The 21268-nt window shown below is 34.6% G+C and overlaps 1 protein-coding gene across 4 annotated transcripts in view; it reads left to right on the top strand.

The window, feature by feature from the left end:
- Positions 1 to 17182, top strand: part of LOC126854719 (endophilin-A) — a 31622-nt gene extending 14440 nt beyond the window's left edge. For 2 of the 4 annotated variants that reach the window (XM_050601711.1, XM_050601712.1), the window contains exons 3-12: positions 3942 to 4010; positions 4797 to 5013; positions 5435 to 5568; positions 5685 to 5751; positions 7904 to 8004; positions 8083 to 8186; positions 8462 to 8556; positions 9454 to 9546; positions 10655 to 10776; positions 11193 to 17182. In XM_050601711.1, coding sequence (XP_050457668.1) covers positions 3942 to 4010; positions 4797 to 5013; positions 5435 to 5568; positions 5685 to 5751; positions 7904 to 8004; positions 8083 to 8186; positions 8462 to 8556; positions 9454 to 9546; positions 10655 to 10776; positions 11193 to 11312 — 1122 coding nt within the window. In that variant the 3' untranslated portion in view covers positions 11313 to 17182. The remainder of the gene's footprint in view (positions 1 to 3941; positions 4011 to 4796; positions 5014 to 5434; positions 5569 to 5684; positions 5752 to 7903; positions 8005 to 8082; positions 8187 to 8461; positions 8557 to 9453; positions 9547 to 10654; positions 10777 to 11192) is intronic. The other 2 variants (XM_050601713.1, XM_050601714.1) reach the window with 2 other exon arrangements.
- Positions 17183 to 21268: the final 4086 nt, after the last annotated feature.

The raw sequence follows: 21268 nt of genomic DNA on the forward strand, positions 1-21268 counted from the left end.
ATTATGATGATAGTTTAGTGCATGCATATGTTAATCAAGAAATTTATTTTACACAGTAAATTTAAATATATTCAACATTTTATGTAAAAGTAATCAAAACTTTTTTGATTAACATAATTTTAGTGTTTGATATAGTAATAAATTTTAATTTTTGTAATTTATTTAACTTTTCAATAATAACAAATTATGAACTTATCTAATCAATCAATATTCAAGAATTCGCGGAACACAGTAATTATAATTTAACAATAATTTTAATCATAATTATATATTTAATATTTACTCCAATATTTAATATTTATTATGACAATTTCTGATTTCACACTCTTAATCCGCTTACGATTTATTCGCGCAAAGGACGATTTATTTCCGCGTAATATTGTAATATATATCTTCGTATATAAAGCTATAGTTCAGCATTAGTGCTGAACGTAAATAACGCCTCTATGTAACATATTGCGTCTCGGTGAAAATTGCGTGTCTATCTCACCGAGCGTATTGGGAAACCCGGAATCGAACGCACACGCGCACGCACACACAAATATACGCATGTAACTACTTCACTTTCTGCAGCCTAATTACATTTGCCACGATATATGTATACATATACACATGCGCGCGCGGGTGTGTATATGTGTGTTTGTAGGCGTATGGTCGCATGTGGAGTTCTAACAATAAGTGCATCATCGACGTTGTTATGCCGCCAGGACGAACCTCGCAGTATCGCGGATGTCCCGTTCGTCGTTATCGATATCAGGACGATGGCGAACGGATATTTTTACGACGCTGATGCTTTCTCGATGCTGTCATGACTCGTCGATGATATTAGAGGCGGATCGATCGCGTGCGAGGTTTCGAAAATAGGATGCGTCCGCATCCTCGTCTCCCTGAAATTAAATTTTTCATCCTCTGTGTACACAAACAAGGATACAATTAACGGAACATCTTGCTTGTAAAGTCCTTCATAAAAACAACGCTTTTGCGTGTTCGTTTTTAATTAAATGATTATATTAATATAGTAATGAGGAATGCACGCAGCTGCTTATAACACACAACTATACATATGTAAACAAATATAAATTATATATACATTTTTTTAAATGTTATTAAAATATTTTTAAAAATTATATATACGTTTTTTAAAATGTTTACGAACAAATATTTTCTTAATTATGTTATTGTATCATTATATATAATGTAACAAGAATTAAAAATCGTAAAATAAAAAGTATATCACAGAATGAAGAAATGAAAAATATATTATAATAAGAGATAATGAATAATTTTCATTACTTTTATAAAAATTTTGAAACATAAATGAATGTGACATTTAAAATAATAAAAAATTTCCACAGAGTAAATATTGCAATTCTGTTACATAGATATTTTTTAATATTTCTTATTTAACGGGCATTTAATAATATTCTCATTAATTGTAATTATTGAAATCGAAATTGTTTTCTCTTTTGAAAGATCATATTAACTTTAGCTATTTTTTACATCGAGCATACAGTTTGCGCGGATACCAATATATGAATTCCAATATCGACTTGATATCGCGCATGCGAACACATATACGCCTGTGAAATTTGACGCTGATTAAAATTACTTTAGTATTCCATCGGTGACTGTGTTATTGTAATTTGAGTTTAAAGCTTACGTTTCAGCACGAATTGTCCCCGTTGAACGGAGCAATTAATCCTTATTTAGATCGGTAATTATATCGGATTCGTGACACGGGGATACCTTTCTTTAAAGGCCGTTTAAAGCCGAAAGAGCGACGCACCGAATGTGTGCCAAAAGCTTTACGATACGCGTCATAATTTTACTCGCGATCTTAAAATTCAAGCTTTTATTCAAGCCGATTGAGTTTGGAATTCTATTCGTTGCAAGAATGAATTATGAATCGACTATGAATACCATTTTCGACCTTCAGTCTCGTTGACATGCGCGACATTTTTCCAATTACATTTTTATATAATCGATGTTATTATGTGTTTTGAATAAGGATCATTTTTAAAGGAAAGTACGAATAATAATTTGCAATTAATAAAATCTTGAGTTCTCTTAATTTCTCTGTTCCTCCGGAATGAAACAGAGAGTTGGATAATTGATTATGTAAAATATTTTCTCGTCTTCATTATTTACGCTTTTTTTTAATAATATTAATGTATAATCATGGAGTATATTTTTGTAAATTTCTTTTGAATAAAAATTGAGCGAGAGAATTGAATCTAACTTGAGAATATAACATTACAGGCTACCATATAAGTTTTCTCTTTACTATATTTGATGTTTCTTGTGTGAAATTTTAACTTCTAAGATTTTCTGTATATTTTATGTTTCGCAGTGACTTTATTTCTATTGACGTTTATATTTCATAAACGTGATTTAAATCGCCGGAAACGCGAGATGTAAGAAACGTGTGACATTGCAAATCTTTCGATGTGGGTCAAATTTATTCTAAAGTGACGGCTACGTCCTTGTATATACATCTCTGAAAATGGGTCATCGTTAAATATGGGTCAAGGTCTTTTTCTCTGTCTATCTCCCTGCGAGTTAATCCATTCCTCTTCGTGCATGCGATGAATCGCGCATAGGGAAAAATAAATTGTATGCTATTATACTACGGAATTATATTTGTTTATTGTCGAGGAAGTCGATTTTTTTTTTGTTTAATAGAATGCGATGAATTAATCAAATATTTTTCCGATTATCGGAATTATCGAATTATTAAATAAAGGAAACGTGTTTAAGATATTTCTTTTTTAAAGAAATGTAATATATGAAATGTGAGTATATGTGAAGTTTTGGTATGAAATATAATTCAATGAAATAAAATTTACTTATCGAAGGTTGGAGTTTTAAAGCCAATGCTTAAAATTCGTTCAATAAAAATTACACAGTCGCCACAAGCTTTAAACGATTTGATCAATTTTTCCAATTTTAGCAAAATGTGTACATTTTTTTTTTATATTGGAGACAGTAAATGATATTTTGTGATGATTGACGAAAACTGTTGATATTATTGATCCAAGAAGAGACCATACCCTTCTTATCGGTATTTTCTTTGCCTTTAACCTTCCTCTCGTTCTTTCTCTCTCCTTCTATTTACTTTTCAAGCCTTAACCTTTGACTTTATCTTTGGAAATATCCTGTTATTCAAGAAAATCATCGTCTTTCAGGATAATCTTAACTTATGAGCAATTAGTCGACATTATCCAATCTACGTAGTCTGCGAAAATGTTATAGACTTGTATTCATAACGATTTATATTGTCCAGAAAGATTTTCAGGAACAATCCCGTTACATGGAATGGTGATTGCACGAACGAAATACTTGTCTGAAAATTTATACATCTTAATATATGTGTTAAGACTTATACATCCTTCTAAACGCTAAAATATATTTAAAAAAATTTATTTAAAAAAAATTAGATACATTTTAAAAATATATTTTTTTTTTATAATTTCAAAATTTTTCATTCTTGGAAAATCTTTCCTCGAAATCTTAGATTATCAATATCGAAAATTTTTATATATACTTTTCTCGACTCATATCTTTTTACTTTAATTTTCTTATATGCAATTGAAATCTTTAAGTTCTTGTTAAAATTATAATTTCCATATTTATAATTGGAGCGATCCAGTGAATATTATATTAAAAAATTATTATTATTTTATGCTTATCGATTACTTTACAAAATGCCAAATAAAAGGTAAGGCGATATTTTTGATGTATTATATTTCAGTCTCAATGCTGATTGTCTCGGCATTAAGAATTAAATAAGAAAGTTTTGACAAATTTAACTAACAAGAAGTCTTCCAAGTTTTGACAAGTACGAATCATGCTTTCCGTTAAATCTGGGTCAGATTAAGAGACCCATAAAGTCGATGAAAGGTATTGTTCATTTGACTAAAGATAACGAATTTCTCTTGCAGTATATGACGGAGAAGATGGGCGGAGCAGAGGGAACAAAGCTTGACGTTGATTTTGTGGATATGGAGAGGGTGAGTAGTATATTTCTGCACACCCTGTGCGTGTGTATATGTGTGTTAAGTGAAGAAGAATGCCTTCCACATTTTCGCACGGTTCCTTTGTGAGGACGTCAAGAAAGAGATGACTTGCACGTTCTATATGGCGGCATTATTACTGAATTTCAAAGATTTACCTGGCTTCTCCTGGATTTGCCGATGATCCTATCAATCATTTATCAACCTTTAGAGGGCCTTCTTAATGCCTCCATACGAAGTACGAAGCCAGAAAAAAGCCTCTTATCGCCTTCTTTCTAAATACAGTCGATTCCTTTAAGTTTGTATAGTAAGTAATAATACGAGTGATCTGAGGAATTTTCTCGAAAACGCTTTGTCAATTCCTTGTGAAATTGCCCTTAATTCTGTGATTCTCTATGAAATCTCACAGTGTTAACTGTTGTATACAAATCTATGTCGATTTTAATTTTGAGATAAATAGAAATCTTTTCTTACAAATTATAAAGCGAAGGCAAATGTACTAATTTGTTAAAATACAGTGATTAGATTTTACTCATGTTGAGTGTGCCAAGAAACGCTAAACACAATTATTAAAACAAGAAGATAGTTTAAGTTGACAACTGCATTATGCAGATATTACTCCTAGAGGATATCTCGAATACTTCACTCGAATCGATAATTCATCTCTTATGTACGGATCGCGAATATAATTTCCGCAAGCCTTAAAAAGAATTTCTCGACGTTCTCGTCAATGCGAATCAAGGCAAGAGACAAGAATTTCACAGAAAAACGTCAAATGTGCAGAAAACAGACGTCACGTACGAGCTCGTGGACGAGCTGCAGATGAAAACGAAGGAGTTCCTCCAGCCGAATCCGACGGCGAGGGCGAAGATGGCAGCGGTCAAGGGCATCAGCAAGCTCAGCGGTCAGGCGAAGGCCTCCACCTATCCTCAACCGGAAGGTGTACTCGGCGATTGCATGCTAATGTATGGCAAGAAATTGGGCGAGGACAGCATTTTCGGTACATACGATTTAAATTCGATACAATCGCGTCGACAAAAGAAACTCGATCCGCAACTTTCTCATAACATAAAATGCTTCCGGATACGAGCAGTTTCTCCTAAAAATGTTCTTACGTCAACTATGCTGCTATTATATTCACTCGTAAAAACTAAAATTATTATTATATATTTCGTCTCAAAATATACAATATATAATTTTCTCTTCTATAAAAAAAATTTTTTTCATTCGACAATTTTTCATAAATATTATTTAATAACTATTTTAAACAATGAAAATTTCACATTGTTCTCGCATCGAAATTCATTGATGTTTGACGCGAAATAATTAAAGAGGTGGAATAATGACTCTTAAGCGATCGCTCGATAGACTGTATTGTCTAAACATGATCTTATTTTTTATTCTCCTATCAATCCCCATAGCCCAGGCTCTCATTGAAATGGGCGAGGCTATGAAACAGATGGCAGACGTGAAATATTCGTTGGACGACAACATCAAGCAGAACTTCCTCGAGCCATTGCACCATCTGCAGACCAAGGATCTCAAAGAAGTGATGGTATGGTTATTAGAAGAGTTGTATTGTATTCGCGCTCGCGGCTAGAAAAATTGTCGCGCTTCGCATATACGGTTCTGACATTTGCAACAAGTTCGATCTCTGATTTGTTGTTCCAGCACCACCGAAAGAAACTGCAAGGCCGTAGGTTGGACTTCGATTGCAAGCGAAGACGTCAAGCGAAAGGTACGTTGAAGTTTCCCTTCGCATGTGTATGCTCTCGTTCTTTCGCGCTCTTTATTGATTTATACAGCGAATGGTGTCGCGCGTGTCCTTGCACGAATGCGTCTCGTAGCTCGCAATTTCAAGAGTTGAAATAAAAACCCACGACCGAGGGAACGGTAATGCGCATAATAACGCGACATGATGGAAGATTGCACCTCTAACGGAGAGGAGAACCGCACGATCGTGATGTCCGTGATAGCGATGTCGTAAAAGAAAATGATATTACGCAAGGGTCTCTGATGAGGCGAGAGGTCACACTGCAAAACCCTCATTTTCGCTAAGCTAAAGGTGCCATGACCTCTGCCTCCCATGACAAGCGGGAACTATACATCTTCGATCACAGTTGCAAAATCTTTTTGTCGAGAATGTGATGCGATCGAAACGCCGAGAGCAATGCGCTTTGAAAAACAATTATAGCCGCAAGAATACATTTTTTTTTTGTGTAACGAATTTTTTTTCATATTTATTCTATCACATTTTGTTTTTTTATTAAACGGAATTCAATTTTTAAAAAAGACATGAAATTAAACGTTATTTATAATTGCTTTGTCGTCTTTGTTAACGTACCATATCTATTTTACTGTGACATTTAAATTTCATCTGATACTACCTTAATTTCGCGAATTTCAGCATTAATTATTATTACATTCTGCTTGACAGACGATCCGCTTTGAGCACAATATTTTTTCTTCATTTTTTAAGTTTTATACAATTTCTATCTCGGTTCTTCGCTTATGCTTTCCCAGAAACGTCTCAATGGATTTTTAACAAAGCAGTTTCATTTTTTGTTGTCGGCATGAAAAAATATGAAAAAATAAACTCGTCTTTCATATATGATTCATTCCCTCGAAACAGAATTATTAAGATTAGATCGTTGCATGAATAAATAAAAATTCAATTCTCGTTTTTGTAATAGAAATATATATAAGATCTCTTACTCGCACGCACTGCGGAGCACGAATACGTTCGAATAAAAAGTCAGCATCATATTGTGGATTTATTAGTAGAGCGAAATGAATGTGAACGCTTTTCTTTAATATATCCACTTTATTTGCATTAGGAATTAATTTTCATATAATTAGCTTACATACCAACTGTTTTTGAGTTATTTATAGAAACGTGGAATTAATTTGTATTTTGTATTGATAGGAGAAAGATATTTTAATCCATATTTCTATACTTTATAAATATTAATTCACAATAAATTTATATTAATCTTATGTTATATATTTATATGTTAAGTTTTTTTTATATTTTAATTGTATGTGTATGTGTGTGTATGGTCAGATAATACATTATACAGGAAATATATCTTGGATATCTGTTGAAACTTAAAAAATTTTGACAATGATTGTGAGTTATTTCGAATTTTCAATTTGTTTGAAATGACAGATATCTGATGATTAATACATTATCGCGATTTTTTTTACGTTATCATAATTTGCCCCGATTAATTTTTGCTTTTTACTGATGATTGATATGATACGCATATTTTTCGTTGGGTTTAACGATTAGCAACTGGGAAGAGGTCCTCTAGTCCGCATTTTGGAAGCCCAGCGCGATCGAGCAATTCATCGTCATATGTTGGTATGGCGACTTCCATTACGCGCTTAGGAGCTATCCTTGTCGCTATTCTGGATTTTTGGAGTTTTGCCATTATTACATATCGTCGATCAATACGTTTTTCCCATTGGTAGTCGCTTGTAAAATTCCATTAAAGTTTCCAAATAATAAAAACAGAAATGTCCGAAAGATATACAATAGATGTCCGAAATTTAGAATATATATTTTCTAAGATATTAAAAAAAAAATATATTATTAGATTAAGATCTTTTTAAAAGATTCATCTAAAGGATTAAAAAAATTAGCCCTTTAGATTTTTCTGTTGTTTTCTATATTCCCGTTTAGAAATAATTTCACAAGTTATTATCTACAACGACATTAACACACACTTTTTTACAGTGCCCAAGTAAATATGCTTGTGAACTCGTAGAATTAATTAAGCTTTTTCTATCTTTCCTCTCGCGCTGTATTTTAAGTGTTTAGATTTAGGAAGCAACCCTAGTAGTGCAACCTTTTTAATGCCGTTTGCGGGGCAACCGTTTGCGAATAGGTTCTCACGTTTCAGACGAAGAGATTCGTCAGGCTGAGGAGAAGTTCGCGGAAAGTCTTCATCTGGCGCAGATGGGCATGTTCAATTTGCTGGAGAACGACGTAAGTCGTCGTCGTCGTTAACTCTAAAACAATGTATCGATAAGCGCGGACCAAAATTTTCACATCGTTTCTTTGCAGATCGAACAAGTCGCTCAACTGGCATCCTTTAGCGAGGCTCTTCTCGAGTACCATCAACAGTGTACTGAGATACTTAAAGGCTTGACGGAGACGCTTTTTGAAAAGTACGTTTATGCTTAAATTAAATTAAATTTTTTCACGATAGAGAAATGACCGAGAGTATATTCTTAATGATTTTTCTCTTTTTGTCTTTGTCAGACAGATCAGAATTTTTTAGAATGCACGTTTTTATATCAGTTTATTTTTTAAATAAATAAATAAAATTTTTTACGCGCGAAACGAGTCTTGATATAACTTTTTTCATCAAATGTAATTGTTCGAATAACTATATAGCAGTCATTTTCTCGGACAATATCTACGGACGAATCTTACTCTTTAGGAAAGAAGAGGCAATGAGCCGACCAAAGCTGGAATTCGTGCCGAAGACATTGGCGGATTTGCACGTGGACAGTGGATTATCGGACCACATGAACGGTGGGAACTTCTCTTCACGGTAAAACACATTTCACAAATACTCCACACACGGCGCGACGACACTCGGGTGGTCTGGCTGTGTCTAACTGTTCCTTATTCTCTCTTTATTTTTGTTATGCCGGCATTTACGTGTCCTTACGTGGTTCCACTTTGACCGATATACATATTGCATCTGTCTCTTATCTTACCCCCCTCCCCCCTCCCCCCTCCATCAGTGAAACCATCCAATATCAAATCTTCTCTATGCTTTGTTCTCTCGCGCAAATTTTACTACCTGCGCCTGTCAAAACTAATCAGGACGATCCGCTTAATTTTACCTTCTGAAATTTTATCTCGACTTTTTCCTTGCGATATGAATGAAATGTTATATTCTTATAATCATTTTTTCTAGATTGAATATTTAAATCTAAATGGAAATTTTAATTGGACAATTAACTTAATATGAGCTAATGTAAGTAAAAGAGGAGAAATATTAATTTTTTTCCACAATTATTGATATATTCCATCAAAAATGAATAAAGGGATTAAGGGAAATAAAATATAGATTCAACATTTTTATTTTCTAAAATTAATTTTAGACATACGACATAAATTGAAAAGATATTTATCTAAGAATCTATTTGAAGAATTAATGGACGGAAGAATGTCAATGTTCGATTAGTCCTGTCCTAACGTGAATCTCCGCGTACTGACACATTTATCGTACTGTCAATTAGACGTCGACATATCGGACATTGGTCCTTTAAAAGGATCGATGTCCGCGATTACGTGTGAAATACATACACGCACATGCGCGCGCGCACTTTCATCACACTGTCACATTATCACACTATTCTTCCTCCAATTGTGCTGTGTGTATAATGTGGCATACCTGTCTGTCCTTCTGACACAATGTAGGGTCAAGCCGAGCCGGCTCTCCGACTCATGCGGACGGGAAACGCTCGCAGCTCGAGCTATTTCCGGCCGGAAACCCGCCACAATCTGCCAATGGTAAACTTTGCATGGGGGTTTCCTTCTCGCTTTCTCTCTCTCTCTCTCTCTCTTTCTCTCTCTATCTCTCTGTTCAGCGAACAAACGAATCCCTCTCTGAGTTACTCGAGGGTGGTTGTACCAACTGTTGCGTTGTTAAGGGCGGTTAACGCCGCCCATAATTACCTAAAGTTTCTCGCTCTCTATGTGATAACAATAGTTCTGAAAATCCAATAACGAGTTCTTTATCAGAATCAATAGTCGACACTGTTGGTGCAACTGTGATCCGGTGTCTCTTTTATTGTTCTTTCGACGAAATTATCCACCGCTTTCTCGTGACCGCTTTAACCGATGCCGATAATCAATCACTATATGCACGTTTGTTAGATAGATGCCTTGCCACCCTGTGCCGTAGTAAAGGATTGCTGAATAGTTTTTAAGTAATAAAGTAAACTACAACAAGAAGGAAAGCAGTAATTCTAAATCCAATTTCTCATAATATAATTTATTACATCAATAAAAATAATTATGTTAATAAATTCTTATAATTATAAATACGAAATAAAATCGGATTTACATTTGGGTACAAAAGAGATGCAAAACTTTACGGAACAGTAGCGTTCTAATTTGTATAAAAAAATATATGTGAGAGAGAACATAATTTTTTCATTACATAATATAAAATTTATTAATATTAAAAATGTAAATAAATTTTGAAAGAATATATTTTCTCTTAAGATATTTTTACGCAAAACGATATATTACTTGCACGTAAAAAAATCGATAAACTTATATCCTTCTTGCTACATAGGCTTCAATTAGCTCAAAACAATTTTCATTGCGTATTCAATTAAGTATTGATTCTAATCGAGGAGTTCACTTTCACCTTCTCGAGCATTCTAACATAAATGTCATTATTTTATTTTCGCATCTAGAGAGAAATTGACATCGCGCACTGCTGTCAATACTTTGCACGATGTTGTTCGCGCGATGATCCACGCGATGACCACCGGGTCGCAGATTGTTAAGTGTTGTTGTAGTTTGAATGCACTGCAATACACGACGCGTTTCTGTTAGATTAGCCCGGCGCTTTCGGTAGTTTTAGCACACTCGTGCCGACTATTTTCAGCTTCACCCTTGCCCTCACCGAGCAAATCGCCAGCGAGGACACCGATAACACAGCCGAGAACGCCGTGCTGCACAGCCCTATACGACTTCGAACCCGAAAATCCCGGTGAACTTGGATTCAAGGTAAAGTCGCGATATTATTCGCCGACTGCTGAAACAACGCCCGACGTTTTTGTTTTTTTTTAAGGAAAAGACATCTAAGAAATATTTCAAAAATGTGCGATATTTTTGAAAGATGTCCTAATCTTTCAAACGATTTTTCATCAAAATATTCATTTCGGATACAATTTCACTTACTTCAAATTCATTTCATAAATATATACGAGCTTGGTTTCGATTATTCTAAATTTTTTTCATTCTTTGTCTGGACGTCTTTTTAGGTTTCTTTTCTAGATTTTCATGTTCTCTTTTTTTTAGAAATGATAATTAACGACGCTTGCATTAACAAGCGTTTAGTCGACTCATCGTTTTTTTCGACTGTTCATCGTTCGTTCTTCGTCTTCTCTTGTCTCCATTTTCTTTCGTTTTTTTCTTTACAGGAAAACGACACGATCACCTTGATTCAGAAAATCGACGAAAATTGGTACGAGGGCAGCCTGGACGGTCGCACGGGTTACTTCCCCGTGACTTACGTGCAGGTCGTAGTGCCATTACCCTAAGAGGACGCCGCGCATCTCGAAACCAAAGACCCTGCACATTCGTTCACTAGCGTCTACCACACTACAGGTTTACTCTGCTCTCCAGCTAGCCTAAAACCTAGACAACCCCTCGACAAAAAATTATCTATTATATCTATCTCGATCTTGTCTAACTTATGTTGCGGTTTCAAACTTGTGTCCAAGACGCGATACACGAGTTTCTCTAGCTCTTTTTTCCTCACGCGCCCTATATAAAGAGACCCCTTTCCGAAGATCCCGAGAATAGCTCCTCTATTACGCATGTTAATGTACATATATAATGTTATAGTGTATTTTATCGACGTAAGGACCTTCGCGCGTGCAGACACACATATACACATAAATATGAATGCGTAATCAGGAAATATGTGCATAGATACATTACAGACGTATTATACCTATATATAGATTACACAACACACACAGGCAGATAATCTATATTAAAATACGTACATACATACACACACATATACACATATATAGGTATAAACACTTAATAGACACACAAAACATTTACAATAGCAGTTCACTGTCAAGGGCGACTCTCTTCTCATCTTTTTTTCTACATTATCTATCTTCCGCCTCGTTAATATGCTTTTGGAATATTTTCACCACAGTTCGAGTGCACAAAAGAAAAAGATCGAGCATAGCTGAATCGATTATGGCGGGGCGCAATTTTTCCCGATAATTTCTTTTGGGATTTAATTAATTTCATCCCAAAAGCTTTCTATCGTCCCAATAATAAGCTCAGACTCGGCATACGTTTCTATTGCAAATTTACTTTATCTGGACATTATATATGAACTTTGGATGAGGTGAGATTACTCCAATGAATTGAATTTTCTACTAAGACGGATAAAGATTTCAAGCATTACTCCATTGATATTAATTCTAAAATTTTTCTTCTCTATTTATGTCATAAATAGAATTCGAAAGAAAATACTAATCAGAGTTAGAAAATTTAAACAACATTGATTTACTCTAAAAAGATGGTTATGCTTTTCATGTAAACATGAAAACATCTTTGGACTATTCAAAATCTTCGTGATTTTTCTTTAACTGTTGCATTTTTAATTATTACATTTCTAATCATTATATAATCAAACGACTGGAGTAATCTTATTTCGTTCCACTTATTTGCTTTTCTTTCACGTAACACAAAGTATCCTAAAATATATTAAAATCGCGTAAATTTCTTCATAATTCTTATTTATCGTACAATCAAATGCACGACATTCCTCTCACAAAAATTCGATTATTCAATCGCGGCACATATTTTGCGTTTGGTCCGCGCGGCGCAGCAAACTCGTTACTCATATAATGTATTCGTATAATGATAATATTATTGCGATTCGTTTTCATTCCTTCAGTCGACCCCATCGTTTCTTCGACTGTTCACCGTTCCTTCTTTGTCTTCTCTTGTCTCCATTTTCTTTCGTTCTTTTTTAATTGCTAGACGATATACTAGCTAGAAGTTAGGATTTACTTTAAGCGAACCTCGAAATGGCGGCGAATCTCTTCCACGAAGTCATTATCGATTTACCTGTGATTATAGATAATTTCTGGCATTGTGTGCGTGATTGTTTTCGACAACGTTTCTAATGATTTATTTATAGTCGGGAAACTTTCGGATCGATGCTGATGATGATAAAGCAAAACTTAATGGAAAAATCTATTTATTGGAAACACTGTCAAAAGTCAATTATCCTTCATTACACACGCGATTATATTACTGAATTTTTTACTTGCTACACATTATTGCAAAATAATTGCAGAAAAAATATTGGTGAATGAAATATTTAATTATATTTGTTTAATAAATAATTATTTCCAGCGCTATAACAAAAACATCAATATAATTTTGGAACTATGCAAAATTATAAGTTCTTCTTCATGGGAAACAGGTAATATAATTTTTAATTAAAATTTATAATTCTAGAATCTTTTTTTCTGAATTTTAGTACATCCGAAGCTTTTCCGACATTCTTATCATATCTTTTGCGACGTCAAGTTTTGTTTGCTAGCGTGATACTTATTTTAAAGGAATTTTCAATTTCTTTTTTAGAATGTAAATGTAATATTATTTGTAATTTTTCATTTTTTATTTTACGCTTGAAAATTAGTGGATATAATAATTACAATTAATATTATTATTCTCTGATATATAATAGTTCAAGAGAAATTTGAGAATGAGATACAATAGACTTCGCGTTTCAGAATGAGTTTTTATACTTAGTTAAGTATACTTTATACGTGTGCTCGACATAATTATTCGCAGCATCCTGATATCAGTTATCTCCTTCCCGCTTTTTTGACTTTGTATGAGAGTTCAACCGCCAGAATAATGAAAGTAATTAAGGAACTTGGTTATTTGTTGCCACGTGGATTTTAGGTAAAATCTTCGAGCGATATCTGCTAAGCATAATGTATAATGACACTAGAATATATTACACATATGCATACTGTCGATAAGAGAGGGCGACGGCGAATACGACGACGTTATCGTTTTATTATCGTGTAGTATCTCATTGATCGCGTACCTTATTCCCATTATTATCGATTGTAATCGTCGCAAATTTGCGCGCAAAATGTTTTCGATTATATACATTAAATTCAGAGAATGAAGTTATAAAATCGCAGGAGATTCCCGAAGAGTGACCTTGTGTCATTCTCCGAATTGAGTTTCATTTAATAGGAATCATATATACATGTTAATAAGATAAATATACAGAGAATATATAGGATAGGATCCGATTTTCAGTAAAATTTTTAGCTTAATCGGATAATTTTTGCTATTCGTTAAATTATTTTCAAAGCGACAATATATAAAGATTATCTAAATAGATCGTAGAGTTAAACAGTTCTTAAACAAATTGTAGAGAAATTTCAAGCGTAAAGTGTGTATGCGATATAAGGGAAGACGGATGGCTTGAAGTAACGATAATCTCTAAATTACATTCCGTTGGAATTACAAAATATTTACGAGAGAACATTACAAGAGTATTTATATAAATGGCGTATTAGATATACTAGAAATGCACTCAAATCGGAGAATGTTCTTTGTCCAAGCGCGACACGCCGTAATGGAGGCACGTTCGTTTATATATAAATCGTTTACGATTACTATATCGATTAATATACCACCGATGTTATCATCACTCGCTACTATCACCGTCGCCAGTTAAGTCTTTACTGAAAGAGACGGGTAAAAACAAGCCGTGTAGAAGATGGAGAAAAAAGCCCCGTACGCGAATCTCACTTACACTATAATCTCGCTGTGAGATCAAACGAAACTCCTTTCGGAATTCGAGGTGTTATCGATGTTGTGCAATATTAAGAGTTTAACATCACGGTGTTTAGCCGGAGGGGGTGGGGGAGGGGGGGGAGGCATCGCTGGATCAGTGTTTCTCAAAACATCGTAAAGCTGAAATGGGAACGGAGGGGCCAAAGCGGAACGAAAGTGAGCGGGCGACATTATATGTCGAATATAGGTCTAATAATTATTTCCGTTGATTAACGCGCATGAAGTAGAACGTAACAGAGATTTATATTAATCTTCGCTTTATACAAGGCGACGCAGGTTAAAGTCTCCTTTGTCACTTTCGTTCCAGCGATTTCGTTTGCGCGAAGCAAAATACTTGCATTCAACGGAGCGGGATTGATGATTTTTATTCTCGGTTACTCGCACAATACGCAATAGTTTATAAGAATTGTTTTAATGTTTTTTTTTTCCCATACAAATGAATATGTATGAATTGATACAATTGAATTATTAAGATAAGCTCTTATTAATATCGTAATAACAAGCGTAGATAATGATTGTTGAAATTAACTTTAGTTAAGCTTGTAAGCTTGTAATCCGAAAGTTAATTTTTAATAGATTTTATATCGATAAAAAAATCAATTTGAATTGTTTAAATATAGATACTTGATATAAAAAATTAAAAAAAAAAACTGCGACACAAAAATACTCATTAAAAATTCCCAGTGCGAGTAGTTGAGAATGAAAATCGACTTCTTACAACTCGATAGTGGGATCATGTTTTCTGTCTATATAGCGAATGACCGGCGAAGTTTTGTCAATTAGAATGATAGCAATAAAATGCTAATTATCCTGCGTCGAGAGCAGGGGCGGGTAATGACTTTTTGGAGTTCTTCGAAGATGCTAATTTTCAGGACCCCGATAAGTGACCATCGAGGAGGTGTTGAAGAGAAAAATAGACGAACCTCCTATTCTCTGCACAATCTACAGGATGTCCCAAAACTACTGCCACCATAAAAAAATTTAGATATTAAAAGTAGAATATTAATAATGTCTGCGAGAGAGACAGAGAGAGAGAGAGAGAGAGAGTGTGTAGCAATTTTCACATACATATAAATTAATATTTAATATAATTTTAATAAATATATAGAAAGGCAAATAATTTTAATAAAATAATTAAGGATAGCAAAACCGTATATATTTCGCTCAGTATGAAGTAGATCTTTTTAAACAGGACTTTAATTGGTATGGACTAGCCTATATATATATTTCAAGTAGATTGTTGAGAGTGGCGGTACCTCTGCGACACCTTGTACGGTTTCAAAAATTCGACCAATATCTTCGAATGTAATTACTTTTGAGGATCGCTTAGTACCTACGAGGAGTCTGAGCTTTAAGTATTCTCGGTGTCCATACAAATCCGCCCCTGATCGAGAGTTCTCATCGATCGGCATAGTGAGAAAATAAAATTTGAGAAACACTGCGCTGGGAAAAGAGAAAATATATAAAGACGGCGAGATTGGCGCGATCGTGAGAGAGAAAGAGAGAGAGAGAATGAATTTAATGATTAATATTAAATCGGTATCTTATTCTATAAATGTTGGCTATTGTTAAATGTTGAATATTGTTCGGTGATAAGCTCACGCGTTTTTGCCCGAGAGAGACGCGTGTTTATCATTACATTTTTAATTTAAGATAATTACAAAGTTAATTTTCATCTTTTAAAATTTTTAATTGTTTAGCAATTTTATAGATAGGCACTTTATTGAACGATATAGAAAAAGAGTTGCAAAAAAGCTACATTTGTAACACAATATATTTTGTAATAATTGATTTAATAATTTAAAGTTTAAATATCAGTAAATTCATTCCCGAAATAATAAGCGAATAATAATAATATTTTACTTAACTGGACAATTTTTAATATGAAACTACGTGTTTCTCGGGCGAGCACGACGAGTTCTCCGCGTTCTAATTGTAATCTAACTATTTGGGGATCGAACGGACGTATGCCGGATTTATCGATCCCCGTAATGGAAAAAACAAATCACTGAGCATCCTTGGTCACAGAGGAAATAGCTTTCTCTCTTCCCTCACTTTTCCTCTTAGAATCCTTCCTCGCATTTTCTCTCTCCTTCCTTTCTTCCTTCTTCCTCTCGTTTCTCCTCTGAACACGTCTCTATTTCTCTATGTATATGCGTGGATTGTCGCGACGAATCTCGTGAATCCTCGAGATGTGCCGGGCCCACTTATATTTTGTAAGCGCCAGAAAATCCGGGATCCGCGGGAGACACGAGATTGTCCCGATCGAGCCGGTTAAAATTAATTAATATCCTCTTGACAACCTGTATCCTGCTCTTCCCCTTCGATGCACCTCTCCCCCCCCCTCCCTTGCCCACCCGCCTCAAGTCGATTCCGTTAATCTCCGTTTTGACGGAGTGCAAAGAGGGCGACCAGTGGATGCAACGCAGTGATACTTTCAGACAATACATTACGATTAATTAAACTTGTATTGGTAATGAATTAATCTACTACGATTATATTATACTCGATTAAAGAGAAATATATATGATATATATATATATACAAATATATATACATATATATATATATATATATATATATATATATATATATATATATATATATTCGATTTCGGTCAATGCTAAATAATTATTATAATACTAATTGAGAAATAAAGTGTGCTCTATGTCACAATGTGGGTTTTATTCCGTATGATCGAATAGATTAATCTCGATAAAGAATGAAATGTGAATGTATCAATTGAATCAACTTTCTATATTTTTTCCTATCCTTTTTTTATATATCAAATATTGCTCAGAATTCAGATTCATATGCAACAAGTTTTAGTAATTTTTACTTATTCAATTTTTATATAATAAATTTTTATATAATAATTTATAAATAATGTGACAAAACTGACGAATATTAAAATTCAATTTAATGGAATTTTGCAATTAATCTGTAATCTTATTCCTTAGTTGCGGTCAATTACTTACAATACTACGACAATATTCTATTTTATATCTTAATATATAAATTTTTTGATTCTTATACACGTAGAGATGTAATCGGCAAGCGCGAGAAAAAAGAAATAAAAGAAAAAAAAAGAAAAAAGATTAGGTGGGCGCGCGCAGCGCTTCAGATCATTTGCAGAGTTAACCAACCCTGTGACATGATTTACCGAGGAGGGGGAAGGGGGAGGAAAGGGGACGGGGTGGCACGCACAGCAGGATACGGGTACACCGCATCCATAATGCATGTGTGTCTTCCCTTCTGTGGACATAATTGTATGCGATATTACCCGGGGGAGCGCGACTCTCTTCTCGACGGCCGCGGTAACAAGGCATACCATCATCATTCCGGGGGTTGGATCTACCCTATCGTAGACAGCCACCCTTCTCGCCACGTGGTATCGTAGGAATCCGCGAGAGCGAGCCCGGGCCACGGTCGATCTCTCCTCGTCTCTTATCGATGTGGCGGTCATCCTGACGCGAAATATCGCCTTTTGATGCCCAATTACAGAGGCGCCGCTTCTTTATACGTTTCTTCTTCACAGCCGAGCCGTCGTCAGGCTCGCCGCGGTTACCAGGAAGCTTAAATTTACGTCCCTCGGGATATCGAGCGCGATTTTATCCGGAGGGATGAGACGTTGAGTTTGCGCTCTCTCGACGCAAAGAAATGGGATTGTATTAAAAAATAGAAAAAAAAAATTTTTTAATGTAAAGAATATTAGAAAGCAATACGCTGACATAATTGATAAAATTTCTTAACACTTTTTTACAATTTTTTTAAAAGATTTTATATCAGAATTCACACACATAAGATCTCACTTGGCGAAAATATCTAATTAAGAAGATTTTTCAACCCTCGACTATAGTGGAATTGCAATTTCCAATCTAGCTCGTTTTTTTTTCTCGAGCGAGGGTGGTGACGGACATAATTTTTGGCCGGGATTGAAATGAGAACAGGTCGAATTACTTTCCGCGGGGCACACAATGCCCGAGCGGCTCGGCCGTTTTCTTGAAATAGATTGGTGGGGCTGTTTTTATTAACGTACGAGAGAGGGGACACGTAAGCGGCTTACTTCCTGCAATTAAAATGTTTCTTTAAATACCCGCCGCCCCGACATCTTCATTGTGGACGATTGGAGCGCGTATTTAAATCGCGGCTCGTTATACGCGACCTTTGAGCGAGATGGAAGCGCACGTAAGTGCCGTGAAACCAATCGATTCGCGATACTATCGGCGATTTTTCTCTCGGATTTTAATTTACGTTCTTTTTCGGACATTATTTATTTTTTCGGAAACATGGAGATTGATTTACATACATTTCTATTCTAAGCTTGTGTAATTTAAAACATATTTAAATAAATTATGTAAAAAAAAAAATCAAACTATATAAAAAAATTATAAGAATGGAAAGGTGTGTATATAGAATTTTTTAATATTTTATTGGAACGATCATATTTTGCCATATCTTTTACTTCCATTTTTTAACGCGTCGATTAATTTGATTACCACTATTAATTAAACATGCCCTATTTTTTTGACTCTCTCTTTTTGGTTGTGTGCTTTCTTTTTTCCCAAGCTATTTTCGCAATCATGAGAACGCTCACACACGCGCAAAAAAGATTCTCATCCTCTCGTTTTCTTACAAATTCTGCTAGTTATGGGATAGGCTCCGCGAGAACGGAACCGATTCCGACGAGACGCGCCGACGGATATCCCCGGTATCGTCGAGACGTGACGTACTTACGCGAGAAAAAATCGGCGCAACGAGAAGAATCTGTTGAGCTCCTCGTATTTGCAGATTCCTCCCGGGAGGCGACCTCCTCGCGAGGCTACATTCGCGAAGCCAATTTGCCGGAACATTAGACGCAGACGATGTTTCTGCGACGGGCATCCGTTATTGACATTCTCTCTCTTCTTCCATGATCCAATATCATCAGTACCGATATTTTATAAAATTTGCGTAAAAACTCTGAGTGTAATATTTCTTTCTCTTCTCTCTTTAAGAGAAAAATTTCTCTATTCTTACTTTTGTGCCATAATTTGCGCGAAATAAATGTCAAAAAGATCAAAGAGTGATTGAATACAATATCATATAAATCAAAACTATTTATGATTATTCTTTGAACTTTTAATAATTTTTTTTTTTTACTATTATAAATATCAAAAAAAAAAAAACGGATAATGGAATTGAAATGTAAAAATTTTTTACATGTCGACTGATAATAAATATTATTTGAAAATCCTTTTTTGATATTTATATCGAATAAATCTTAGAAAGTTATAGACTAACATATAATTTTCCTTTATAAAATAACAATGACACTTTCCATAAATGCCTAATATTCTAACAAAGTTACATTTGTGAATCGAGTATATAATTTTATCAATCGTGCGTTGAAGCAACCTTTTTGTGCTTGCGACAGTGATATTTTCGAGAGCGATGCGTAAAAAAAGTACCATGTGTGGTCGCGATCCGAAATTCTGCTGACGACCGTTCGGGGACCGCAGCAGGGCTGTATCAGTTAAGGGTTTTTGCTCACTGGAGCGTCCTTACGTACCACGGAAGCGCGAGGGCTCCCCAAGGATTTTGCACGGGGCCGGGATATAAGAGACGACCGAAGATTACGCCGTGTATCTCCTGTACAATGCACAACACACAGTCGTTTCTCCAGTAATTGAAAAAGATTTGTTTCCTCAGAGTTGTGTCGCTGATAATGTATTACAGTCTCGATTGTCACGATGATGTATTGATGTCAGTAATTGCGTGATCATGAAAATTTAGTGCAAATTGATAAAGCATCGTGAAACGAAACTTTGATAAAACTATCGCTTTATGATAAACCAGGCTGAGAGAGAAAATTTTTTAACTTGTGTTTTTTTTTTCCTTCTATTATCATTAATATCGAGTATATTATTATTATTATTTTTTTATTGTTACTAAGGAGAGTATAATTCTTAACTAAAAAAAAATTTGGTGAAATATGATATTACATAGTAAGATTACATCCGTGTTACGTAACATTACAGACTCTCATTTACAGAGATTGAGGATAATTGCGCCCCTATCCTTGCCTCTTTCCATGACTCTCCTAGCGATCAACATCTTTTATTGAAATCTTGGATTACACTCGTGAGTTTTCACACACGCTGTCATCTACAATATGTTCAATGATGCAATTTATTATATATTACTCTACGAACGGCGGTACTTACAGCTGCAGCCTACGGCGTAAAAGCGCGCGAGGGATTCTTTTTTTTTTTTCCTCTAATATCATTTGTTCGTATTCGTTCAATTTATCTCGATCGATTTGCCTAAATGGATTACACGATGAAGTATAATTGCACTGTGTATATCGTCCACGATAAATGTTTATCTATCGATCCTAAGCTACACTGGCTGTTCGATATCGAGAGCGATTATCGGCATTGCGACGAAATTCTCGGAGAAATTGCGGCAGATTATTGTTAATATAGTACGCCGAGTTTATCTCTGATACATTATTTGTGACATGACTCAAATTCTGGATTTAATTGATTAAAGTCTGCGGATCGACTCTTAATAATATTATTTTTATACAAAAAATTTGATATAATAAATTAATATCACAAATCAATTAAAAGTAATTACAATTTAATGATTA

This window comes from Cataglyphis hispanica, chromosome 14, assembly GCF_021464435.1.
Source record: "Cataglyphis hispanica isolate Lineage 1 chromosome 14, ULB_Chis1_1.0, whole genome shotgun sequence".
NCBI lineage: Eukaryota > Metazoa > Arthropoda > Insecta > Hymenoptera > Formicidae > Cataglyphis > Cataglyphis hispanica.